The sequence below is a fragment of the Artibeus jamaicensis genome, unplaced genomic scaffold (assembly GCF_021234435.1).
Source record: "Artibeus jamaicensis isolate MK-2021 breed Jamaican fruit bat unplaced genomic scaffold, CSHL_Jam_final contig_525, whole genome shotgun sequence".
Lineage (NCBI taxonomy): Eukaryota > Metazoa > Chordata > Mammalia > Chiroptera > Phyllostomidae > Artibeus > Artibeus jamaicensis.
In genome coordinates this window covers 40,957-67,565 of record NW_026521874.1, presented here as the reverse complement: position 1 = coordinate 67,565, position 26,609 = coordinate 40,957, and the positions used below count along the sequence as shown (strand labels likewise).

At 42.0% G+C, this 26,609-nt stretch overlaps 2 protein-coding genes across 7 annotated transcripts; one reads left to right on the top strand and one right to left on the bottom strand.

Annotated features, from left to right (window-relative positions):
- Positions 1-1,488: 1,488 nt before the first annotated feature.
- ZNF891 (zinc finger protein 891) lies at positions 1,489-7,095 on the bottom strand. Its single transcript, XM_037161024.2, has 2 exons — positions 6,989-7,095; positions 1,489-4,553 (listed from the first exon to the last, which is right to left on the bottom strand). Exon 2 carries the CDS (start codon positions 4,321-4,323, stop codon positions 2,785-2,787), a length of 1,539 nt encoding a protein of 512 aa, XP_037016919.2. The 5' UTR covers positions 4,324-4,553; positions 6,989-7,095; the 3' UTR covers positions 1,489-2,784.
- A 110-nt stretch (positions 7,096-7,205) lies between these two features.
- On the top strand, positions 7,206-26,046 carry ZNF10 (zinc finger protein 10). 6 transcript variants are annotated; one of them, XM_053669706.1, is made up of 7 exons: positions 7,206-7,510; positions 11,567-11,715; positions 12,201-13,638; positions 15,982-16,071; positions 17,890-18,016; positions 18,378-18,473; positions 20,934-26,046. In XM_053669706.1, exons 4-7 carry the CDS (start codon positions 16,039-16,041, stop codon positions 22,394-22,396), a joined length of 1,719 nt encoding a protein of 572 aa, XP_053525681.1. In that variant the 5' UTR covers positions 7,206-7,510; positions 11,567-11,715; positions 12,201-13,638; positions 15,982-16,038; the 3' UTR covers positions 22,397-26,046. The 6 variants fall into 6 exon arrangements, with proteins under 6 accessions (XP_053525681.1, XP_053525683.1, XP_037016916.2 ...); XM_053669708.1 differs by lacking the exon at positions 11,567-11,715 and having other exon boundaries at positions 13,495-13,638; XM_037161021.2 differs by lacking the exon at positions 11,567-11,715 and having other exon boundaries at positions 13,476-13,638.
- The last annotated feature ends 563 nt before the right edge of the window (positions 26,047-26,609 follow it).

The following is a 26,609-nucleotide window of genomic DNA, read 5'->3' as shown; positions in this document are numbered from 1 at the left end:
GGAGGGCGCTACCATTTCCCCGCTCTGACCCTGCCTCCACATACAGCGTCATAACTCAGTGACTTAAGTGGCCCTGCCCTGGTGAACCACCTGAGGCTCTGCTCCATACCCAGTGGTGCAAAACTGCAGAGGGGGCCACCATTTCCCCGCTCTGACCACGCCCCCACATACAGAGTCACAACCCAGCGACCTGGGAGTCCAAGGCTCTGCTCCTCGTACTTAATGTCGGCGAACAGAACAAAAATGGCTCAAGAAGATCTCAAAGCCCCAGAGCCTATAAATCTAAGCGATGAAGAAATAGCAAGACTCTCAGACGCACGGTTTAAAACACTGGTGATCAGGATCCTCACAGAACTGGTTGATTATAGCCACAAATTAGACAAATATATGAAGGCGAAACTAACTGAAGTGAATGAAATTGCACAGGAAACCAATAGCAATGAAAAGGAAACTGGGACTCAAATCAATGGAGTGGACCAGAAGAAAGCAAATAATGGCCAAACAGAAAAGAGTCAAGAAGCAAGAATTCAAAAAAAAATGAGGAGAATCTTAGGAACTTCCAGGACATCTTTAAACGCTCCAACATCCGAATTATAGGGGTACCAGAAGGGGGAAAGGCACAGCCACCAGTGGAAAACTTATTTGAACAAATAATAAAGGAGAATTTCCCCAATCTGGCAAAGGAAATAGACTTCCAGGAAATCCAGGAAGCTCAGAGAGTCTCAAAGAAGTTGGACCCAAGAAGAAACACACCAAGGCACATCATCATTACATTAGCCAAGATTCAAATGAAGGAGAGAATTCTAGAAGCAGCAAGAGCTAAGGGGACAGTCACCTACAAAGGAGTCCCCATCAGACTGTCAGTGGATTTCTCAAAAGAGACCTTTCAGGCAAGAAGGGGATGGAAAGAGGTATTCCAAGTCATGAAATCCAAAGACCTACAACCAAGATTGCTCTATCCAGCAAAGCTTTCATTTAGAATGGAAGGACAGATAAAGTGCTTCTCAGATAAGATCAAAGTCAAGGAGTTCATCATCACCAAGCCCTTATTATATGAAATGCTAAAGGGACTTATCTAAGAAAAAGAAGTTAAAAAAACATGAACAGTGAAAGGACAGCAAACTCACAGTTATTAACAACCACACCTAAAACAAAAGCAAACTAAAAGGACAGATCAGGAGTGGAAACATAGAAATGAAGATCTCAAGGAGGGTTAGCAACAGGGGAGTGGGAGGAGGAGAAGGGGGGGCAAAGGTACAGAAAATAAGTAGCATAGACAGTAGATAGAAAATAGATGGGGGGGTAAGAATAGTATGGGAAATATAGAATCTAAAGAACTTGAGACACATGGTCATAAACTAAAGGGGGGTAATGGTGGGGACACGGGGGTAGGGTGGAGGGGATAGAAGGGGAATAGAACAACTGTGATGGCATAATCAATCAATCAATCAATTAAATTTAAAAAAAAAAAGAAAAGAAAGGATACTGTGGAAGCTGCATAGAAAACATCCTGGAACAAAGTAAGATCCAAGTCAGAGAAACCAGTGATGCGGCGGTTACAGTAGCATCCAGTGTGTTGGTTGAGACTGAGCCTGAATCTGCAGCTGCTGGCCTGCCAAGATTTTGTAGGTCAAAATTTGTACATAAACTTCAATCCCCAAGCAAGCAGAGCTCAACCCCCTTTTCTGAGTACCACTTAAGATAATCTCATACAAGGACTATATTTGTATATTGGACATAGAATATTCAACTGTACATGCCTGTGGATCTGCAGTCTTTTATTTATTTATTTAAAGATTTTATTTATTTTTAGAGGGGAAGGGAAGGAGAAGAGAGGGAATGAAACATCAATGTGCGGTTGCCTTTCGCAACCCCCTACTGTGTGGGGACGTGGCCCACAACCCAGGCATGTGCCCTGATTGGGAATCGAACTAGTGATGCTTTGGTTCTCGGACCCACACTCAATCCACTGAGCTACACCAGTCAGGGCTGCAGTCTTTTATTTTTTAATAACATTACTATATCTCATATACTGCTGTGAAGATAATCAAGAAGCTTATTTTTCCCACCTAAAAAGATGTCCAGATACATCAGTACAGTGCTGGTCCAACTATTTAAAGATGTCTTTGAGGAATTAGCATCTTTATTCTACTCCATCCATAAGCCATAGGGACAGGATGGTTCCTTCAGCTCTAGGAATGGAAAATTTAAAGGGAGAGGAATGGGAAACGCAAGAAGGCAAAAAGAACAAACAGATCTGTCACTAATGACACCGTCTATTTTGGGGTAATCTGGAATGAGGGATATGGCTACACTTGGCTGTAAGGAGGCTGAGAAGTTGTGTAACTGGGCATACTGGTCCTATGAGCCGAAACAGGGTCATCAGGATGGAAGTATGACCTTGTTTAATTGGTTACAGCAGTATCTGCCACAGCAGTGCAGAAAGTAACTCTCCAGAAAATACTAATAAAGTACTATAGTCCAGATATTCTACATGTAATGCATTATTAAATTTACAAATCAATGAGAAGGTAACTGAAAACCTTACGCCACATTACAAAATCATAATTCTAAATAGCTATGGGTCAAAAAGTTGTAATAAATATTAGACAAGTAGAATTAAGAGAAAATCAACATACAGCAATATGTGTTACATAGACAAAGGAATTTTTAAAGGACTACATATGTAGCTTTAAGTGCTTATTTTAGAGAACAAAGACTGAAATAGTGAAACTGGTCCACCTTAAGACAATGAAAAAGGTGACGACTCCACATTTGAAACACTTACAGGGATTCTCTCCTTGTATGAGTTTTCTTGTGTATGGTAAGTGAAGAATTCTGACTGAAGGCTTTGCCACACTGAATACATTCATAGGGTTTCTCTCCTGTGTGAGTTCTCACATGTCTCCTAAGGGAAGAGGAAACACTGAAGGTTTTCCTGCACTCCTTACATTCATAGGGTTTTTCCCCAGTGTGAGTTCTCACATGCATTCTGAGGGATGAGAGACCACTAAAAACTTTCCCACAGTCTTTGCACTCATAAAGGTTTTCTCCAGTGTGTATTTTCTTGTGAACTGTAAGGTGAGAACTCGTGTTGAAGGCTTTTCCACAGTCGCTGCATTTGTAGAGTTTCACCCCAGTGTGTATTCTCTTGTGCACTATAAGGTAAGAACTTGTTCCAAAAGACTTTCCACAATGATTGCACTCGTAAGGTTTTTCTCCAGTGTGAGTTCTCACGTGGGCCTTAAGAGATGTTTTTTGACTGAAAGCTTTCCCACACTGATGACACTCATAGGGTTTCTCACCCGTGTGAGTTCGTATGTGTCTCTTTAGGGTTGAAGAATCAGTGAAGACTTTTCCACATTCTTTACATTCACATTGCTTCTCGCCCCTGTGACTTCTTTTGTGCAAAATAAGATTAGAAATCCTTCTGAAGGGTTTTTCACACTGGCTACATTCATATTTCTCTCCAGTAGGAGGCTGCTCCTTTTGCTTAAGGGGTGAATGATGACTAAAAGTTTTGTTTTTATTACATTCATAGGAATTTTCCACCATATCAAAATTGTTTTGTATAGGAAGCATATTACATTTGAAATATATACCATGTTTGGAGTATGCGTACTCTTTTTGTGCTGTTTGGGCTCTTTCAAGATGCCATCTATCATATTCATGACTTTCATAGAACTTCTCAGTCACAGAGTTCTCATTATTCTTTAGGACTGATTTATGCTTCAAACACTCAATAGTTAAGTAACATTGACGGCAATGTTTGCTGATGGAAACTCTGTTTGAAAAAGCAAGTTTTGATCTAAGTTTAGAGTTTTCTTCTAATTCATGACAGTCATAGAATCTCTCCTGATATGCTGTTTTCTTTTGGGTAGATGTCATTTGCTTCAAATTACCCTCTGGGGTCTTGTGCTGTTTTCTGGTCTTGTGGCATTCCCAGTCTTGTATTAATGTGGAAGACCAATCACCCATTGTGAATCTTACCATTTTACCATTGGATGTTTTCCCCCCCAAAATATTCTGCTTTAGAGTTGACTCTTTGGTTGTAATTTGAATCTCCCAATCTAGATAGGTGCCTTTGGGTATTCTCCTTTTCATAGTTCTTATCTCTTCTTGTCCCAACTGGGAGATCACAGAAGGCCTGCATAATTGATAGGCCACTGAGGTGACATTTATGTAGTTTTCCAACATTACATCTCTGTACATACTTCTCTGAGTGGAGTCTAGCATCATCCACTCCTCCTGCGTGAACTCCACAGCCACATCTTTAAAGGTCACTGATGCCTGTACCCAGGTTGCTGGAAATCCAGCCACCATCCTTTCTTCTTCAGTATTTCTCGCATAGAAACAGGCAGAGTCCTGCCCCGGCCAGCATGGATCAGTTGGTTAAAACATCCTCGCATAACCGAAGGGTTGTGGGTTCGTTTCCTGGTCAGAACACATACCTGGGTTGTGGGTTCAGTCTCTGATCCAGTGTGTGGGGGAGGCAACTGATAGATGTTCCTCTCAGACACTGATGTTTCTTTCTCCCTTTTCTTCCTCTTTCTCTAGAAACAATGCAAAAAAAAAAAAAGTCCCCATGTGAGGATAAAAAAAATTAAAGAAACAGGCAGGCATTTCACTAAGCATCTTCCTTGTAGGTAAAGAGGCAGGTTCAGTTAAAAGAAGAAACATGGAAATAGGTACCCACTGGAGGCAAGGGGAAAAGAAAAAAAAGTCTTCCTCCTACTTCCCAGTAAGGTCTGACCAGCTTAAATCTTTATTGGGATTGTAATGACATGTAATCTAGTTATCCTCGGCCACCTTCCAAAACTGTCCTCTTGGTTATTTATACTGGCTTCTCCTGCAGAATATTTCTCAGTCCAGGGCGGAAGAAGTATGCATTACTAAAAAAAAATTAAAGCTGAATAGAACCAGTCAGAAAAAAGACATGGTTATTTCATTACATTTCATGCATACTTTGCTACTTTTTAAGCTTTTCTGTTAATGGAAAAATAATTTCCCTGATTAAAACAACTGTTTTAGGAAAATTTATGTATTCTACATATAACCTGGTTTACCTGAATAACCTCACGTATAATTAATAGGACTGATGATATGACTGGTACTTTGCTCAGGAATTTTATTGGAGTTGTTAAAGGTAGATATGTAACTTTGAAATAAATGTTCATTTGATTATGTACCTTCATATAATCTCCCCAAAGTTCTTATTTCCTCATGAGAAATCAGGCTAGCTAAAACTTGAACGGCACCAACAAAGAGGCATGAACTATGTTCCAAGCTTTAGGAGTGAGTGCTTAACAATATTAGATGGCACCCAAACAATAATAAAAAATATTTTAAAAAATTAATTCAACAAAGCTAAAAAAATATTACATGGTATAGAACTTTCCTGAGTAATTTTTATAAGAGATTTAACGTAACAAAACAAAACAACACGGTGTGAATACAAAAGACAAATAATGCTTGGAGACTTTTTAAGGATCATAGCAAATCATTCAATAATTTGCTAGTATCTATACAGGTTTTGCTTTTTTTTAAGGTTTTATTTATTTATTTTAGAGAGAGGGGAAGGGAAGGAGAAAGAGAGGGAGAGAAATATCAATGTGTGGTTGCCTCTTGAGAGCCCCACACTGGGGACCTGGCCTGCAACCCAGGCATGTGCCCTGACTGGGAATCAAACCGGCAACACTTTGGTTTGCAGGCAGGCACTCAATCCACTGAGCTACACCAGCCAGGGTAGGTTTCACTGTTTGAAGATGAGATGATAACCTTCAAATGCAAGCCTCCTACCTCAGCATTATACTTCAATAGAGTTCAGTTTTAATGGACAAAATTATGGAATTGGCACTTTAATTTAGACAGGTAGGTTCTATGTCCCTAAACCAGAGACATATTTAACTGTTACTTTAGTGTATATCCTATAGAAACAGATTTGTCTGTACTAGGATTATAATCCTGAAAAAAAAGTTTCCAGGAAATGAGATCCAACACAGAGATGAGGGAATGGATGAGAGTAAAGGGAAGTCATGAGCTGCATGTTAAAAAATAACCTGTAAACCCTGGCTGGTGTGGCTCAGTGGATTGAGCAGGGGCCTGGGAACCAAAGTGTCGCAGGTTCAATTCCCAGTCAGGGCATATGCCTGGGTTGCAGGCCAGGTCCCCAGTGTGGGGCTCTCAAGAGGCAACCACACATTGATATTTCCCTCCCTCTCTTTCTCCCTCCCTTCCCCTCTGTCTAAAAAGAAATAAAATCTTTTAAAATAAAAAAAAATGGTTGAAAAGCAGAACTATTATTGTTAGTATAAAGTGATAGTATAATGAACACTCTTGTACCCAGCACTCTATTAAACAGATCTGGAAATGACATTTTTAAGTATTTCAGAGTTTATTTCTGAATGATAAGAACCCTTCAAAAATCATAACCAGGATGTTATCACACCTATTAAATTAGCAATGACTCCTTAATATAAAAAAAGTACAGGCAGCGTTACATTTTTTGTTATCTCATGCTTTAAAAATTCTGTTTTTCTTGGATTCATAGTCCACCTAAGGTTTATTCAATTTTTTTTCTCATATAATTTTGTCTCTTAACTTAAGGTTTGCTTTAGAGAAATCATATTCTGTGATGCAGCCCATTAGCAGATTAAGGGATTAAGACCTTCAGGAAAAGCTCCTGAATAAAGAAACAAGGTCCCCAGGACCTGCCGGCTCCTCTAACTTCACTGACCGTAAAAGTCAATCAAACCCGCGCCAGCCCTTCCAGACCCGGCGCGGGAACGCCCCCCACTTGTCCAGCGCACCGCCTGTTCCCGCGTCCTCCACCCGTGGCCCTCGGCTTCAGGCCTCTGCAGCCCCCGTTTCCCCGGCTGCTTTCCGGCCTGGGCCTTTCCTGCTCACAGCAGAATTTGGGCGGCCACTCCCCATCGCCCCCTCCCACTCGTCGCGTCTCCTCAGGGTCTACCGGCTTCACCGCGCTCACCAGTCTGTTCAAACACCTGCCTCTCAGCGTCGGAACTACCCGGCCTCCACCCGGAGAGAGGAGAGCCGCGCTGGGCGCACCTCAGCGCCTCGAAGCAGCCTGGAGGAGAGCCGGGCTCGGTGGGGGGGGGGGGGGGGGGGGGGGGTGTCTCGCGGGGACCGAGACTACATTTCCCAGGAGCCCTCGCTCCGCCTTGCGGTGGGATTCTGGGCTTTGCGTCACGGCCGTGATTCGCGGTTCAGGGGGCCACGCTGCCGGGGACGCTAGTTGTGTGGGAGAGGCTCGGATGGTTCGCTCGGGGACGGGCCGGCGTGGGCGTGAGGGGTCTGGGCGCGCGCGTGAGGCGACGGGGACGTGCGGCGAGGCGCGGGGGCGTGCGCGGAGAGACCGCCCGGTTCTGCCGTCACGCCGGCTCTGCGGGGGCCCGGCGCCCCCATGGGAGACCCTGTTCTCTTCGAAGAGCCGCCGCTGCCACCGTCGTGACGGGATTGCTCCCTGTCGACCTTCCAGGGCTTCTCGCAGGTACGCGAAAGTGCTGGGTGCGTGTGGACCTCGTAGTCGGACGTGTATGGATGGACCCTCGTGGTCAGACCGCGGCTTCTGAGCCTCGTCCTGCTGGGGAGACGGGGATTTCATCAACAGTTTTTCTTCTTAACGGGGATGTTTTACCCCTTTGCATGAGTGACTTTTTCCCCTGGACGGTACTTCTGGATTCTTTGCGTAGTGTTATTAGGAACGTTGGTCAGGAATAATGCTACCCCTGCTGGTGACCTTGAGCCCTGTAATCTCGGTATTCTCTGTAATGCAGAACAAGGTTTCTAGAACTGTTGCTTCCCCACGCCCCGACTGGGACTGGTGGTTTGAGATTTCGTGTGCCGGCCTTTGCAGCGTCTGCCGAAAATGGTTACGCTCCCGTTTGTTGGAGTAGGAAATTTGTTTATGGAAAAGTTACGTTTCTAGGAGAAATCAGCGTGGTCACACTCGTTTTTAAAAATACGTACTTGAGCGTGTTGTGGAAGTTATGTGCTACCACCATTGATAACATAGGTTTACTTTGAATAAGTTTGGTAGCAGAAAGGGCTGGACAGATTTCTATTTCTCGGTTTAGTCTAAAATATTCATCAGTCTTCATCAGTTTTATCAGTGCTTATCAACGCTTGCAATGTTTAAGGTCAGGCAGGGTTGTGTGTTGTCGTAAAACATAAACATCTGTAGCTCCTAGCTTCCTGTTCTTCATTTTTGTTTAGTTTTGTTTTGTTTTACTCAAATAGATTAACTAGTGGTGTGTACGTGTTTAATCCGGTTTTATTTTTCAAAGACACCTCAAATTATTATAATTTTATTTCCCTTTGATACTGGAGTTATTAAATAGACATGATATATACCATTCAACATCTAATAGAAATGTCAAAGGAACATCTAGTAGGAATGTCAGGAGTCCACAGGTCCCACCCAAAGTACATGGAGAGGGTGAAGAATTTCAATTCTGTGTATACTTTAATAGCAGAATATATCGTTTAAAAAGGGGGAAGTAAAAGGGGAGACAGGATATTATACAGAATGTTACCTAACATTAGGCAGATTAGAGATGTCGACTGCAATTACCATCTACCTGGGAAATAAATACTTTAAAAAAAGACTTTGTTTATTTACTTTTTAGAGAGAGAGGAATGGGGGAGGAAGAGTTGTAGAGAAACAGAGATGTGTGAGAGATACGTTCATTGGTTGCCTCTCACACACACCCAACTTTGGACCTGGCCAGCAACCCAGGCATTTGCCTTGACCAGTAATGGAACTGGTGACCTTTTGGTTCGCAGGCGGATGCTCAGTCCAGTGAGCCAGGACAGCCAGGGCAAGTACTTCTTTTCCCATCATCTCAACACTGTAGTAACCTTTCTCTGCGACCGAAGTGTGACCTAATGTACTCTAAAATCAGTAAACATGTCCTTGGGTGAGTATAAAAAAGAAAAAGAAAATGTAACTGGGATTTTAAAAAAGAACTCCCATGCACTTTGCTCTCTTCTTTGTATCTTCAACTTCTTAAAATGTTTTGGAAGTGGCTCATTTCTTCATGAGTTAGTGAGAAAATTTTATTTGTAAAGGAGAAATACTACTAGAAATGATGATGCGTTTTCTTGGTTTTCATCACATAATTCAAGCACTGAAAGATTAGTTTAAAAAACATTTTAGGTTTTAAATAAAATGTTTATGTTAAGGAGAAAGAAGTTTCATGTTGTATTGGGTTGGCCAAAAGGCACTTAGTTGTCTTTAACTTCATTTGAAACAATTTCCCTATGTTGTGTTGTGATAGCTGTCATGTTAGTTTGCATTTAAAAGAACTTACCAAAATTGGTGAATTTTTATGTAGCCATTTTAATATTGGAGATGAAAGAAGATACATATTTTTGGCTTATTATGCTTTATTATTCCAAGAAAGGTAAAAATGCAACTGAAATGCAGCAGAAGATTTTTGTACTGTGTGGAGAATGTGCTGTGACTGAGGAATGTGTCAAGAGTGGTTTGTGAAATTTCTTGGTACTATTGACATTTTAGCCAAGTAATTCTTTGCTGTGGCACTGTCTTAATGCATTGGAAGATGTTTAGCATCAATCCTGGCCTCTCCCCACTAGAAGCCAATAGTGGGAGATAGTCGAAATACTCAGAATATCCAAATCAATAAAGTTATTGGTGAAAAAGAAAAATGTGTCTCCCATTTTTTGGAAAAAACTAAACGGACTTTTTGGCCAACCCAATATGTGTCTGTGACTTAGAACTAACACCACGTGCATTGTTTTTGCCCGTCTCCACACAACACCTCTCTGTTGTCTCATCCTTGCTTTTTCTGTTCATTTTATTATGAAAAAATTTGAACATACAGTTAAATTAAAAGATCTTTACAGTGAATGCTTGCAAGCACTTCTCCTAGACTACCATTAATGTTGTAATGTACTTGTATTAGCATGTACGTATCTGTCCCTGTCTCAATCAGTCTATCTTTTTCCCCCGATGTATTTCAAAGACTGTAGACATCAGTGTATTTTCCCTAGATACTTCAGAATACATGTACATTATTAACTAGAATTCCATATTTGTTTAGCTTTTTCTTTTGATGTAAAATTCACGTAAAATAGCCCTGGCTGGTGTAGCTCAGTGGATTAAGGCCGGGAACCAGACTGGGCGTACATTGATGTTTCTCTCCCCTCTGTCCTTCCCGGAAAGATATATTTTAAAAAAATTCACATAAAATGAGTTGTAGAAAATGAAAGTGTACATTTGATGAGTTTTCACAGACGCACCATCTTTCCTTTTGTGTCTCTACATATGTCTTTGCCATCTCTGCTGGCCCCAGAGTCCTAACTGTGTGGCTGCTGGGTCCTTTGCTGATCATTTCTTGCCCTTTGCAGATGCCAAATTCTTGTGAACTTATTCAGAGTGTAAACAGCTCCTGTTCTCTTTTATTAAGAAGCGTGTACTCCATATACCTGAGTGAAACACTGTCAACGACTAGGCCTTGCCTCTGGGTTTTGGCCCATAAGCATTGGGTCTTCAAACAGAGACCTGAAGGCAGACACTTTGGAAAAAAAGGCATATTTTCATTGTGGGTGCTCATTGAGTATTTGACAGATGCCAGAGTGAACAAATAGGAAGGGCAAAGCACTATGCTAGCCTTTTCTGGGATTTAAAATGAGATTATCCCAATTTTCATCTGGGAGGCAGATAAGTAAATAGTGGTGGCCTGAGGGAGAGTGTTAGATCGCTGGAAGCACCAAAAGCTGTCCTTGCTGACTGCAATTTTCAACCTGTGTGCCACAAGAATTTTTAAAACATGGAGTACCTGATTATTGTGGCAGGGGCACTGACCTCTTTTCCCTGAGATTGTCAACTAAAAAAATGACAACAACCCTGACTGGTGTGGCTCACTGGGTTGGACATTGTTCCCCAAAGTGAAAGGTTGCCAGTTTGATTTCCCATCAGTGCATGTGCCTGGGTTGTGGGCCAGGTCCCTGGTTGGAGGTGTGGAAGAGGCAACCGATTGATGTTTCTCTCCCTCTCCTTCTCCCTCCTTTCCCTTCTCTCTAAAAATAAATAAATAAAATCTTTAAAAAATAACCAGTAAGGACAAGGATCTGTGCCTGGTGTCAGAGACCTCACCCCCTGTGGACACAACCCCTTGATCAGTGAGCTCTGGTGCTCTCTCTGCCTTTGTTAAGCACATGTTGCTTCTTGTATTAGGGACTGTGGAAGTAGAAAGGAAGAAACACTAGCCTTTCCAGCGAAATTAGGGAATGACACAAAGGGAGGCATTCAATCTCGCAGGATAAATAGAGTTTTTTCCAAGAGGCAAGAAAGGGAACAGCATCCCTGGTATAAGAATAACATGTAAAGATGTTGAGGTCGTTTAGGTAGGTTACCATGGTGATAGGGAGAAGTGTGATAGTTTGATGGAACATTTAGGGCTAATGAGGTAGAGAAGGGCCCAACCACAAAGGAGCTTGCTGAGAACTCGGTCAATTTTCCTGTCAGTTCTGAGAGACCAACTGAGAATTTTAATCAAGGAGTGAAACTTGTGTTTTACAGAGATGATGCTGATGTACACACTCGAGGGAGTGGGAGAGATGGAAGGCAGAGAAGCCAAGTACCATGTCTAAGTCAAGAATTCTGGGGGCTTGACCCAAGGCCATGGCAGTGGAATGCAGTGTGAGATGTTTAGGAGAGCAAATTTACAGGTAATACTGAATGGGTGTTAAAGAGGACAAAGTCTAGGAAGACACTAGCTTTGCTGGGTCACTAGATGCCAGTTTTCCCCCCAGAATGAATGTGTTGTACAGGGAAGGTGTTCCAAAATGGGAGAGGAATTATTCCGGGAGGCGTAAGGTTGGCAGTACTCCCATTTCAGAGTAGCTTGAAGTCTTTGTGAGTGACCAGTTGGAGTCACTCTTTATCCTCCTTCACATTGTTAGAACTAGCTATTTTCACAGAAAGGTCAAGGCAGCACTTTTGATCGTTTGGGCAGGTTAACTATGGAATTTCATACTCTGCAGGCCTTTCCGCCTGTGCCATGATAAAGCCGGCTCTCACCACAGCGGGATCTGAACGAGCCACCTTTCTTTTGACAACTCACAGTTCTCAACTTCATAGTCTCTGCTTGGTTTAGCTAATATCTTGGGTGGCATCATTTTTCTTAAAGGTCTATTTTTTATTCTTATTCTAGGGGCAGGGAGAGAGAAACAGTGATGTAAGAGAGAAACAGCAACCATTTGCCTCCTGCACACACCCCAACCAGGGAAGGAACCTGCAACCCAGGCATGTGCCCTCACCGGAAATTGAACTGGGGATCTTCCCGTGTACAGGATAATGCTCCAACCAACTGAGCCATGCTGGCTGGGGCTTGGGGGGCACCATTTATTAATTTTAGGGATTCATGTCTTTCAAAACATTTGAAATAAGAAATAGCAAAATCATTTTATTTACTCTATTCACTTGGAAAATAATGAAATGCCAATAATCTCTCTAGCTCACTGGTTTATTGTACAAGGATATAACTCAGGAGCAGCCAGATGGAAGAGATCCTGAGGGCCAGGGGTGTGGGGAGGGGCACAGGGCCTTTCAGCCCTCCCCAGGGCACCGCCCTCTTGCATCTCTACAGGGTCACCTACCGGAAGCTTCCAGGTATTTTCTTATCTCATGAATAATCCTTATCATGTGTCTGGCAGTGTTCTGTTTTACAAATATTGACTCAATTATCATAATAACTCAGTGAAGTAGGACTATTTTGTCCCCATTGTACAGATGAAAAGACTCTGATAACTGAAAGGTTAAGAAACCACCTTGTAAGTAATGGAGCAGGTTTTTGAATCCAGGCAGTCTGGCTGTGGAATCCATGCTGTTAGGCACAGTTAGAGCTATGCATCTGAGATTAGGGGACGAGGTTGGGTTAGAAGACAGTGGTTTATCCATTGTAGACAGAACACTTGGTCCCATTGTGTATCCTGTAGTGGGATAGACAGTGGGGACAAAGCAAGATGTGCTGTTGTGCTGTGTCCTAAGAGTGCCCTGGGGCTCACTGAAAATCGAGACTGGAGAAGACTGAGGATTCAATGTTTAAGCTAATCATGATTTTTGAAATCATTAGAGAAGAATAAGAAGTACCAAAGAGGAAAACTAGGCGAAGGAGGAAACAGTCTGTAAAGAGCTTCAAGAACAATTGAGAGGCCAGCAGTGCCCTTTGTAACAGGGGTCATTGCTGAGACTCATTCACCGGCGTGGGGGCAGAAGCCATAGTGCTTTTATTTACATTAATGTGCATAGAACTGAAATGGAAATTATTAACATCTTCAGAAGGCAAAGTGGGTAAATCATGTAAAGAAAACAACATACAGAAAAACTATACATGTAGACATAGCAAAAATATTCAAATGATAATCAAAATATGGAAATTCAAAATATAGTCTAAATTTAAAACAAGTTAAAAATACAATGTTTATAGACTTCTGCTTCTGGCCAAGATGGAGTAACAGGGAGTGGATTTACCTTCTTGCCCAAACAACCCAACAACAACAAAAAGACAAAGTACACGAAACAGTTGTTGGAAGACGCTGGATGTCAGACAATGCAGGACAGTCATCCCTGTGAGATGGAAAACCAACGAGGTAAGCCCTCTGATCGCCTCAGTTTATTGCCTTGAGAGGGTTTTCAGGTTACAGCAGAGGACGGAGAAACTGACGTGGAGCCCGACAGTCTGCCTGTGTCAAGGACATGGAGCTGAGATTCTGGGGAGAGCAAAGCAGCTGGAGTCTATAGGACAGACACCAGAGAGGGCAGAGCTGCAGAGGGTCTCCCTTGAGTTATCAGAGCACAGGTCAGCACACACGTGTGAGGAAACGACCTGAGGCCAGTGAAAGAATCCTCTGAAGGGTGAGAGGGAATAGTACCCAACGTTCACATGGGTAATATTGCCTGTTACTACTGTCCAGACTGGAAAAAACAAATAATTCCCAGAGTATTGGGAGTGAGCTTTATCTGTAATGCACTAAAAGGAAAAGTAACTACTTCAAATCCCATAGTCAGCAAAAATTTATTTCAACAACAGAGGTAAACCAATGGATAGAATGGGAAGAAATATTTAGAAATCATATATATCTAATAAGGGTTTCATATCCACAATATAGAAAGAACTGCAGCTTACCAACAAAAAGACAAATGACCCAGTTTAAAAATGGGCAAAGAACTTGAACAGACATTTCTCCAAAGAAGATCATACAAATGGCCAAAAAGCACATGAAAATAATGCAAATTAAAACCACAAGGAGATATCACTTAACAATTACTAAGATGGCTATAATGATTTAAAGAATGGAATACCAACACATAATTGGGAAACTTGTGGAAAAATTGGAATCTTTGTATATTGTTGGTGTGAATGTAAAATGATGCAGCCATAATTGAAAGGTTTGGTGGGTCCCCAAAAACCTAAACAAAAAAATTGACCATGTGACGCAGCAATCCCATTCCTAGGTGTATGCCCAGAGGAATTGAAAGCAGGGACTCCAGCAGAATCTGGTGCGCCAATGTTCGTTATTACATTAGTCACAATAACCAGTAGATGGAATCAACACAGATAAATGGGTAAACAAGGTGGTTGTTCCATACAGTGGAATGGAACTCAGCCATTAAAAGGAATGAACCTCTTACACATACTACATTAAGGATTAATCCTGAGAACATGCCAAGTAAAATAAGCTAGACATAAAAAGCACAAATAGTGTATGCTATACTTACAGGATATTTCTAGAACAGGCAGATTCATAGAAACAAGTACAGTGGATTAGAAGTGTTCGAGGTTTGAGGGGAGGGAGGAATTGGCTCAGTGTGTGTGGTGAGGAAAAAGCTTTGGGGTTAGAAGTGACGGCTGCACAGCATTATGGATGCAGTTGATGCCGCTGCGTTGTGCACGGTGGTTACCATGGCAGGTTTTGTTGTATATGTTTCACCATGATTTTAAAGATTAATGATGTAACACACCAGAGCACACTGATTTTGTACACTTCGGGTGAATTGTATGATATGGGAGTTAAATCTCAACAAAGCCGTTTATAAAAGATACAAAGGCAAAATGAAACATTGTCACATTTATAAAAGTTGGAACAATTTGTTACCTGCAGAAACATATTACAAGAAATGTTTAAAGATGTCATTCAGGGAAAAAGGAAATGAAACCAAGTGGAAATCACTATCTACCAGAAAGAATGACAGGTAGTACCAAGTACTTAAGTAAATGTATACTTATTTCTTAATAGGTAAGTACCCTTAAAAGGTAATTGGCCAGGCATTACTGTTCTATTGTTGTGGGACAAATTTCCACAAGTTCAGCAGCTTCAAACAGCACCCACTTACTAGCTGACAGTTCTGCAGGTAGAAGTCTGATGTAGTGTGTGTGGGTTTTCTGCTCAGATAGCTGACAGCTGATACCAGGTGTTGGCTGGTCTGCATTCTCATCTGGAGGGTTTGGGGGAGCGTCCACTTCCACACTTGCTCGAGGTTCTGCGTGGCTACAGGACAGGTCCTGTTGCCTTGCTCTGGCTATCTGCTGGGTGCCACACTTCTTGCCACCTGGCACCTTCCACCTTTAGGCCAGTAATGCACATCATGTGTATCTTGTGCTTCGAATTGCTTCTGCAATCAGTTGGAGAAAACACTTTTTTTACCTGTAAAGTGAGGATGTTAGATCAAGTCAAGTTTGGGGTTTTCGTTTGATTTCCTCAGAAAAAGAGAATTTGTAGCAGTAGAACAGTTTGATTCCAAATGAAATTTGGCATTGAACTTTGGAGGTTAAGGGGGAAAAGGCAATCTACCTAGCTCTCTTCTCTTCCTTCTCTTGGGAACTTTGGAATATCCATGTGGTTCCTCTGTGTGGTTAGAGGGAGTCTGGGCTGAGGATTGAGGAATCATCCCAGCCACAGCAAACTTACGTCAGGTTTCTTTCCTTTCCCCAGCGTTGCCTTTTCAGATCTGTCATTACTCTGGAAAGCATCGTCAGGAACGCGGAGGGCATGGAGCCCAAGTCACTGACTGCCCGGTCCCCTGTAAGTTGACCTGCCTGCCTCCCTTGTTTTCCTGCTGAGAACCTCTTTTTGCTTGGGTTCTGAAGTTTGGCTGCAACTTCAGAAATTGTGTTTCAGACACTCTGCTCTAGGAGACCGGCACCATTTTGTTGTTTTATTTGTAGAAGTAGTTTTACTTCCTTTTATATCAAAGAAACAAGTTTATCAGTCATGTGGGCAGGAATCATTGAGGTGATATTGAGGAATGAAACCCTCCCTGTTTGTCCACAGTAAGGAACTGAGCCCACAGCAAGCTTCCTCCTCCAAAAAAAGATGAAAGAACCGAGAACGGTGGTGCCTATAAGGGTTTCTCTGGTCCCTGGCTGCCCTGGGTGTGGTTTCGGCTGTGTGAGCTCCTCCGTGGTGCAGGGGATGGCCATTCAGAGGAACTCAGGGTCAAGTAACATAATTATCCAGGGGTGATGCAACCCAGGCAGGCAGAGCCACAAGGAGGAAGGAGCTGTGGGAGCAGCATGTCCGAGAGACCAGGTCAGGACAGGGCTCCCTGCCTCTCGGCAGCTTCTTCCCCCCAGGATTCCTCTCTCGTCACCTCTGCAGAAAATGATGCAGGTTTTGTCTCAGCTGTCCTCCATGGTCCTTAGAAGGATTTAAGAAAGAAAATTAGCTTATTATATTTACTGTTGTGTTGCTTCTCTTGAATTCTTGAGATTTAAAGTTTCTCTATGGTATAGTTTCCCTTCTGCCTGAAGGGACTACCTTTCTCCTGTCTAAGAGCAGTTCTGCTGGAGACAAGTGCTGTTAGTTTTACTTCCTTTGGGAACGCATCTGCATCATTCCCGATAGATACGTTCATTGGACATAGAAATTCTGGCCCGACAGTTGTTTTGTTTCAACATTAAAATATGTTATTTTACTGTCTTCTGACCTTTTAAGGCCTTTGATAAGAAATCCTTAGTCATTAAATTAGTTTTTTTTTTTCTGTATGCAGTCATTAGTTCTTTTTGATGTGGCATTATAATAAAGGCCTTACTTCGCCCTGGCTGGTGTAGCTCAGTGGATTGAGTGCGGGCCTGCGACCCCTACGATCGCGGTTTGATTCCCAGTTAGGGCACATGCCTGGGTTGCAGGCCGATTCCCTGCAGGCCAGTTCCCAGCAGGGGATGCACGAAGGCAACCATACATTGATGCTTCTCTCCCTCTCTCCTTCCCCCCTTCCCCTCTAAAGATAAATAAATAAAGTCTTAAAAAAAATAAAATAAAATCTTTGAAAAAAAAAATAAAATAAAGGCCTTACTTCTTTGTCTTTTGTTGTTGTTGTGTTTTATCAAGTTGTTTTGCTACTAGAAGAATATAATATCTTCTTCATTTTTACGCCAGTAAATATTTAGAGAAAATGTTTTAGATAATTATTTTAGGTCATAAAACATGGGAAGGTTGGCCAGTTAAGCATTAAGTTATCCTGAACTCCGGAATGTTTTCCTCTCTTTTCCTGCCTTGAATTATGTTCTTTATTTCACATAACATAAACATAGATTAACTTTCGGTTTTGCCGTAACTGTTTATAGTAAACTTGATTTAAATAAAAGGGTTTGGGCAGTTTCTAGACCTACGGCATAACAGAACTGGTTTCAGGACTGCAGTCGTCTAATGCACCTAGGAGCTGCTGTTCCTGTGGGACTTGACCAGCATCCCCCATAAATACTCCGGCCTCCGGGGTAAATCCTGTCCCCCTCTGTCCCTGCATCGGCACTGTCTACCTCATCTCTCTTCCTGTCGGTATTCAGGGAAGGGAGGGCAGCGATACACATCAGGCTTACTGCAGCTTGTTTCATGGTGCAGACACTAGTGACCTTCAAGGATGTACACGTGGACTTCACCAGAGAGGAGTGGAATCTCCTGGATGCTGCTCAGCAGATCATGTACAAAGATGTGATGCTGGAGAACTACAAGAATCTGGTGTCCTTGGGTAAGGCTGACCTCTGTTTTGGGAGATGCACTCCCTGCAGTGATTTTGGTTCTTCGTTGATCCAAAGCCGGCGGCCCTGAAGCGTGTGTCGGAGTGTGAGCTTCGGTTCAGGGACCTAATTTCTTCAGTGCATAGAACATCATCTTTGTGCTCCGGCTTTTGTGAAAAAGAAATTGTTTTTATTTGTTGGATTTGTAAAAAGAAACATTTTACTGCCTCTATAGCCTCACCTTCTCTGCTCTTCAGAGTTCCCCAGGGCTTTGAAGGGCTTGGGCATCCGGGTTCAGTCTGGAATGTTACTCTGTGTCCACCTCAGAGCTCCCCAATCCTTGTTCAATTCTTTATCTTTCATTGTGACCAGGACATCAGCTTCCCAAGCCAGATGTGATTTTCCAGTTGGAGAAAGGGGAAGAGCCATGGCTGGTAGAGAGAGGGATTCGCCAAGACACCCATCCAGGTAAGGACCAGAGAAGAGGCATTGTGGGTGGTAGCCTAGATGACCCACTGGGCTAGCATCCCTGGAGATAGTGGGTACTAGTCTCATTTCAGAGAAATCTCACTTTATTTACCCTCTACTTCCCCTGGCTAGTCTTTCTACAGTCTTGGCATTTGCGTACATAGACAGCAGTGTCTTGCTTCTTTATTAAAATTGTCTGTCTCTTGATGTGCTTGGTTCGATCCCTGCTTAGTATCACCAACTCTAGCATCCCCATTCTGTCCCTGTTTTTCATAGAATTCATTTTTCTCTTTGCCTGTCTCTTCCCTTTCACATGGTCCCTTCCCACAGCCTCTCCGTTAGGCGCTGCAGTGGGACCCCAGCACCTGCCACTGTCCGCGGTTGTCTCTGCCACTTAAGCCGAGGCAGAGCTCACCTGTGCCCACTGCTTCGTTCTCCTTGTCCAGAACTGCTGCTCTCACCCACCTGTGTTCTCAACTTGTGCTGGCTTTTTATTTAGTGTTTTTTCAGTTTATACCTATTTTATTTCAGTCTTAGCACATAAAATGCAAACCATTTTGTGGATTCCTGACATCACTTCTTTTCTCAACTTCCCTGTGTATAGAAAGTCGGCCTTCTAGGTTAAGAAATAGAAAGTATCTTTTTGTTTTCCTCCTCCTTTATTCTCTATAAGCGATCTTTTCCCTGATCTTTCTTTCTGAGCTCAACATGCAGGCATTTTTCTCCTCAGACCTCATGAGTACTGCTTGTCCGAGTCATGCTGTAACGAGCTGACTTGACATGTGCAGAACGGCCAGGACACTTGCCGGTGACTCTCTCTATGTTTCTATATACATCGAGCTTTCTGAGCCCAGAGCAGCCTGCACGTGTTTCTGTCTGATACCGAGCGTGTGTGCCTGGGAGTTTCCCTCCATCTCAGCATGTGATGTCAGTAAAGTCCCTGAGAGTCAGCTGTCCTGTAAGTGTCTCCTCAAATCCTTTCTCCGTGAAAGCTTTGTAACTTCTCGTCAAGGGCAGGTCTCTTCCTTTTCCAGGCCTCCACTTTGGTTAAGTTCACAGCAGGTCCTTGATTGACGCAGTTTCATTCACATTGTTTTGTGACAGAAATGATGCAGTGCCATAAGATGTAACTGTTTTTGTGTCAGTTAGCCTAGGGTGAAAATGGTTTTGTTATATGTTGTTTTGCCTCAAGTTGCAGAACCTATCGATGATGTTGAGGACTTACTGCACTTTTTAAATATCATAAACACTTTAAAAAACTTTTTTAAAATTTATCTTTAGAAGGGAAGGGAAGGAGAGAGGGAGAGAAATATCAATGTATGCTTGCTTCTCGTGCATCCCCTACTGGGAACTGGCCTGCAACCCAGGCATGTGCCCTGACTGGGAATCGAACTGCAATCTTTTGGTTCGCAGGCCCATGCTCAATCCACTGAGGTACACCAGCCAGGATTTCATAAACACTTTTTGACTTTTTTTTCCATTTGGTCTTATAAGCAATTGTACCAAATTCCTGTTTCAATGGCAGGTCTTCGAATACACTGTCAAGAACTCGATCAGTCAACTGCTCTCAAAAGCACATGGGAGACAAGATTGTTCTCTGCTCTCTTTCATTTCTCTATTAGTTCCTTCCTTTCTTTATTTATTTCATTCACGTGCTCATTTATTTAGCAAGTTTTCCTGGATGTGTGTTGACAAGTATCCAAAAATAATTGACTAGATACAGTTGTTTAGATTTTTATTGAGAGTTTGTTATCCAAAGAAATACTAAAACTCTACATGCTTAAATACATGTAACACCTACAGTCTTATACAGCAAATACTACTGTCCTGGGGTTACAGTAGATAACCAGCGTGATTTTTGTTAACTTTATCAACTTGTCTAAATCCAGCACTGGTTGTGCAAAGGTGAGATTAGCACCTGTGTCTGGGTCACTTCTGTGCGGTAGCTCTTCGGCTCTCCACCTGGTCCCCATGAGGTTCATCAGGTCAGTTGTCTGGGCGTTGTACTTTGGTGCCGTGGGTCAGAGGTGCTGCCTGACATGGCTGCATTCGTAGTTCGGGAATGCTAAACTGGCTGGAGTGTGAAAAAGGCATATCGGGGAGTGCTTGGCAACAAGTAGACACTTGGGTTCTTATGTCCTTAATAGTCAGGTTAGAACAAGGGAGTGCAGCCTTTCCTGTGGGATTTCCTTTACTGACTCCCTCGCCCTAAATATCCTGACCCTGCATGTCTCACCCAGCCCTGTGGCTTCTCCTTGATCTCTTTGCTCCTTGTATGTACTGGGTTGCCTGGCGCATTTCCTGTTTACTGCTGTGTTCTTCCCTTTCTCATTCCTATCCAGGTTGTAGGACCATGTCTGAAAGCACCGCTACATAACTTACATACCTGGTCTCCACATATACCCCCCGTTCTAATGTTAGTACTTTTTCAGTGTTGCAGAGCTTTTTCATTTCTTTCAGATTGGGATGCTGCAGTTGAAATTAAGTCAATTTCCAAAAAGAGCATTTCTAAAGATAAACACCCCTGTGACATTAAAATGGAAGGAATGGCAAAGAGTGATCTCTGGTATCTGTCATTAGAAGAAGTCTGGAAGTGTGAAGACCGGTTGGACAGGTGTCAGGAAAACCAGGAGAGGCATTTGAGGCAAGTGGCATTCACCCAAAGGAAAGTACTTACTCCAGAGACAGTCAATGAAAATGGTGAATTTGGGGGAAACTGTCTCCTTCCTGCTCAACTGGTGCTGACAGAGTACTTCCATAAACATGAGTCACGTGCTAAAAGTTTAAAAGATGATTTGGTTTTCAGAGGTCATCAGGAAAGCTATGTAAATAACAGCAGTGAATGTGGCCAACCCTTCTGTCAGAACATTCATCTTATTCAATTTGCAAGAACTCAGACAGGAGATAAATCCTACAAATGCCCTGATAATGGTAACTCTCGTAGTCATGACAGATCCCTTGGTGTATCAAAGGGTATACACAGAGAGAAACCCTATGAGTGTAAGGAATGTGGAAAATTTTTCAGCTGGCGGTCTAATCTTACTAGGCACCGGCTTATTCATACTGGAGAGAAACCCTATGAATGTAAAGAATGTGGGAAATCTTTCAGCCGGAGTTCTCACCTCATTGGACATCAGAAGACTCACACTGGTGAGGAACCCTATGAATGTAAAGAATGTGGAAAATCCTTCAGCTGGTTCTCTCACCTTGTCACCCATCAGAGAACTCATACGGGAGACAAACTGTACACGTGTAGTCAGTGTGGCAAGTCTTTTGTTCATAGCTCCAGGCTTATTAGGCACCAGAGAACTCATACTGGAGAGAAACCTTACGAATGTTCCGAATGTGGGAAATCTTTTAGGCAGAGCACACATCTCATTCTGCATCAGCGAACTCACGTTCAAGTGCGGCCCTATGCATGTAATGAATGTGGGAAGTCTTACAGCCAGAGATCTCACCTCGTTGTGCATCATAGAACTCACACTGGGCTGAAACCCTTCGAGTGCAAAGATTGTGGCAAGTGCTTCAGTCGAAGTTCTCACCTTTTCTCACACCAGAGAACCCACACTGGAGAGAAACCATATGAATGCCATGACTGTGGAAAATCCTTCAGCCAGAGTTCTGCCCTCATTGTACATCAGAGAATTCATACTGGAGAGAAACCATATGAATGTTGTCAGTGTGGGAAAGCCTTCATTCGGAAGAATGACCTTATTAAGCATCAGAGGATCCATGCTGGAGAAGAGCCCTATAAATGTGACCGGTGCGGAATCCTCTTCAGCCAGAGCTCTCCGCGTATATGCCATCAAATTGCTCACACTGGGGAGCAGTTCCTAACATGTAATCGGTGTGGGTCAGCGCTTGTCAGCAACCCTAACATTATTAGATACCAGACAAATCGTATTAGAGAAAGTACTCCTTAATGTAATGAATGCGGGAAATTTTGCATAAAGAACAGTAACTTTATATTTAGCTTTGGAGAACTCCTGGGGAGTGTGCAGATGTAGTCCATGTGGAAGTGCTTCCAGTCTTGTTGCTACCCTTTTTCGTGCTAGACACTTAGTCTTGGAGGGGGAACCCCACAGGTTTCACTTTAGTACACAGATACATTAGGTTTTATTCTTTCCACAAACTTAATGAAGGATTTGGCCTGCGAGTATTATTGCCCAAGCTCTGACCACTAAAATCTGATAAGGAACCATTAAGTAGATGAGTTGTTGACAGCTATTGTATATTCCCGTGAATTGATAGGCCATTTTTACTCTCTTCTTGGATACTTAATGTTGTGTAATCTGTTTTATGTGTCTGATGTGACCACATTTTGGTTAGCCAGGAAAATGCAAATGCTTATAATGGAAAACATCACATTTGCCAGTAGTAGTACCCACTGTAAAATATATTTGCATGTGGGCAAGAACTGAAAAAGTATCTAGGGATAAACGAGTAGAATGGATTTGTTAGATAACGGGGTAATGAGTGGGTTTTATAGTTTATTTGGTGTTACTGTAATACTTTAATGAAGGTATTTTTAAATATGAAAAAAGTATCTAGTTTCTTTATTCCACCATTAAGGAAACTTTAGAAGTACCTGATACAAACTTTGCCATTAATTCTAAGTTATTTTGGGTTATAGAGTTGTACTCTTTGAACAGGGTGCTAAAGACTCCTGTGAGTTTGAAAAGTGATTCTCTGGACATTGGGACCTAGAGGAACTTTGGGTATTTCGAACACACCAGGGAGGGTCTCCGTTTGAGTGGGAGCAGGCACCTGGGTGATGCTTGGAGCAGGTATGCTCGGGGTGTAAACACAGTACTACCTGAATCACCTTCGTTCCAAAGTGACCTGTTGTCTTTATAAAGAAGACTTGGGCCCTGACCATTGTGGATCAGTTGATTGGGCCTCATCCCACAAATGAAAAGGTCACAAATTCAGTCCCCTGTCAGAGTACATGGCTAGGTTGAGGGCGGACAATCAATGTTTCTCTCTCACATCCGTGTTTCTTTGCCTCTCTTTCCCTCTCTCTAAAATCAATAAGCATGTCCTCAGGTGAGGCTAAGGGAAAAAAAGCAGACTTGGTGGTTAAGAGCATTAAGCTTAAATTAGACTTAAGTTGAAAGCCCGGCTCTGCCCTAAACTGGCTGGGCAAACTTAGGCATGTTGCCTAGCTCCTCTGCCAGCCTCTGGATCTCCTCTGTAAATTCGGGGTAATACTACTGACCTTGTAGGGTTGGGGTGAGCATTAAATCAGCAGACATATAAACAGTTTAGAATAGTGCCTGGCATACTAAGTGCTTTACACTTCTTAACTGTGATTACTAATATTGTTACTGCTTCACCCTCGTGTCATTTAAAACCTCCTGAGTGCTGAGGAGAACTCCTTGGATTCTCAATTCCCTTCCAGTCATACATGTTTTTCCCTTTTAGATACATCAGAATTTATCCACCTGAGGATATCACTGACCCATAGTGGGTGTATGGATTCATTTCTGAGGATCAGTTAACAAATTTTAAAATTTTATGCAAAATCATTGTGTTCATGCAAAGGTTTTTCTCTTCTTGGGAGAGGATCCTAAGCTACAGATTCTCTGGTAAGTCCATGATTTGGGAAGAGAATCTGTCTTAATTCTGTTTTATTGTATAAATGGCTCTCCTGTGTGTAGGGACTGACCATTATTTGCCATTTTCTAGCAAACAAAATGTCTGTTAAATGCTCAGTGATTGGTTTTTGAATGATAAATATTGTTGAGACCGAACAAAATCTTTGTCTTTCCCAGGAGAAAAATCTAGAAATGATTGTTAGCATCATGAGACAGCAGAACTACAAGGAACAGGGACCGTTTAACTGGTGCTCTCCATGGTGCAGTTGAGACACTGTGAGTTGGCTCAGGGCCTCGAGTTTTGAGTGAAGTCAGACCCAGACCTGCATCGCAGGTCCCTCGGTCACTGCTGCCCTCTCAGTGCTCGTGTGCCATCGACACACGTGACATCTTCCTCTCAGAGCCGATTTTCATTGTAAGCAGTGGCTCTTTGTAGGAATGGAAGAGTAGTTCCTTCACTGAGCCCTGTAGGCTTTCTGATAGCCAATGGCTCACTCTTTCTTAACTGTAAAATGGAGGTGCTACTAGTATCTACCTCAGAGAGTTGTGTGGGTTAGTGTGATAACGTGTATAACGTACTTGCAACAGTACCTGGCACATAGTAGTACTGTATGTGTTGTAATGTGGGAGGCGATGTGTCTATGGATGATCAATGAAATGTTAATTATGATAGTGTAAAATTTATAGTATATAAATGTATAATAGCAAGATGGTTATTTATAGTTTATCTATGTAATATTATGCAAAGAGAAAGTTTGGTAACAGGAAAAATGTTGATGATGTTATGTGTTAGGAAAAAGCATGATAAATAATTGTCAATATGGAATAAGTTCAAATATATAAAAAAATAAATTGTAAAAAATGGAACTTGCTCAAAACTCTAAAGAACTTTGTTAGGAGATTAATTGCAGTTAACCTACATATTAGGAGATTTGGCATTTACTTTTTAACTTTTCTGTTCTTTCAAAAGTCTTTAAAGAATACCTATTACTTTTAGGACCAGGAAAACAGTCTTGAAGGTGACGGAATATTTTCTCTTCCAAAGGTCTTATCTACAAATAAGCTAGGATTTTAAGGGAATTGGGTGAGGTCACAGGATTCAAGATCAACACATGGTAATCAATTTCATTTCTATTCCAGCATTGCACAATTTGGAAATGAAGTCAGAAATAGAATCTCATTTACAATGGTACAAAAATGTGAAATACATAAATTAATGAATTAAGCAAGTTCTGTATAGTAAAAAAGTGTAAAGCATTTCTGAAATTCCAGAACACATACTCCAGAATACATACTGGATGATAAATGGAGTAATACGCTGTGGTCAAAGATTGGAAAACTAAATATTGTTAAGATGGCAGTTCTCCCCAAATTAATTTTTAGATTCAGAGGCATTTGTGTGGAATTGGACAAGCTAATCAAAAGTGTATATGGAAATTTAAAGGACCTAGGATTATCAGAGCAATTTAAAAATAAAAGAACAATGTTGGAGGGCTTCCACTGCCTGATTTCAAAGTTTGCTCTAGAACCACAGTAATAAAATGTTGGTATGAGGATAGATACAGATCAGTAAAACATGAGTCCAGAAATGGACCTACACATACATTGTCAAGTACATTTTGATAAAGTGCCAAAATAATTCAATGTGGAAAAGATAGTCTTTTAAACCAATGATGTTGTTAAAAACTGAATATTTTTATTGGGGGGAAAACCTTTTACATAAAAATATTTTTTCAAAACGCATCACAAACCTAAATGCTAAAGTTAAAACCTTCAGATATCTGGAACAAAAGAGAATATATTTATGGCCCTGGTCTAGGGAAAGATTTCTTATAGCACAAAAATCATGAATCATAAAGGAAAAATGGTCAGTTGGACTGCTTAAAATTAAAAACTTCAGGTCTTTTGAAAACACCATCAAGAACATAAAAAATGCAATCCATAGACTAGTACATATTCACAATACATGTATCTGACAAAGCCATGTATCCAGAATACAAAGAACCCTGTAAGTCATATAGCAAGACTAAAGACAGTATTTTACCAGATGCTTCACTTATAGGAAGGCATACGACTATCCAATCAAAGCATGTAAAGATGCTCAACATCATTAGTCATTAGGAAAATGCAAATCAAAACCATGATGAGATAGAATTTCACACTCAGTAGAATGACTTGGATAAAATGGGGGCATAGCCCTGGCTGGTGTGGCTCAATGGATTGAGCGCGGGCCTGTGAACCAAAGGTTTGCCCGTTTGATTTCCAGTCAGGGCACCTGCCTGGGTTGCAGGCCAGGTCAAGACCCGGGAAGAGGTGTGTGTGAGGCAACCACACATTGATGTTTCTGCCTTCTTCGTCTCCTCCCTTTCTCCTCTAAAAATAAATCTTTAAAAAATAAAAAGTGGGCATAACCATCCTTAGTAAGGATTGGCGATCCTTACTTGGTTAGAAGCCTCCTACGTTGCTGGTGGGATTATAAAATAGTGCAGCCTCTATGGAGAACAGTTTGGCATGTCTTCAAAATGCTAAACATACCATA

What these genes read in the sequence shown, in the direction of transcription:
- ZNF891 (XM_037161024.2), bottom strand. Translation starts at nt 4,323, where the DNA reads ATGGTGGCTGGATTTCCAGCAACCTGGGTACAGGCATCAGTGACCTTT.
- ZNF10 (XM_037161022.2), top strand. Translation starts at nt 16,039, where the DNA reads ATGGAGCCCAAGTCACTGACTGCCCGGTCCCCT. An exon ending in CACTGACTGCCCGGTCCCCT is followed by an intron (nt 16,072 to 17,889) that starts GTAAGTTGACCT and finishes TTCATGGTGCAG; the next exon opens with ACACTAGTGACCTTCAAGGA. An exon ending in TCGCCAAGACACCCATCCAG is followed by an intron (nt 18,474 to 20,933) that starts GTAAGGACCAGA and finishes CATTTCTTTCAG; the next exon opens with ATTGGGATGCTGCAGTTGAA.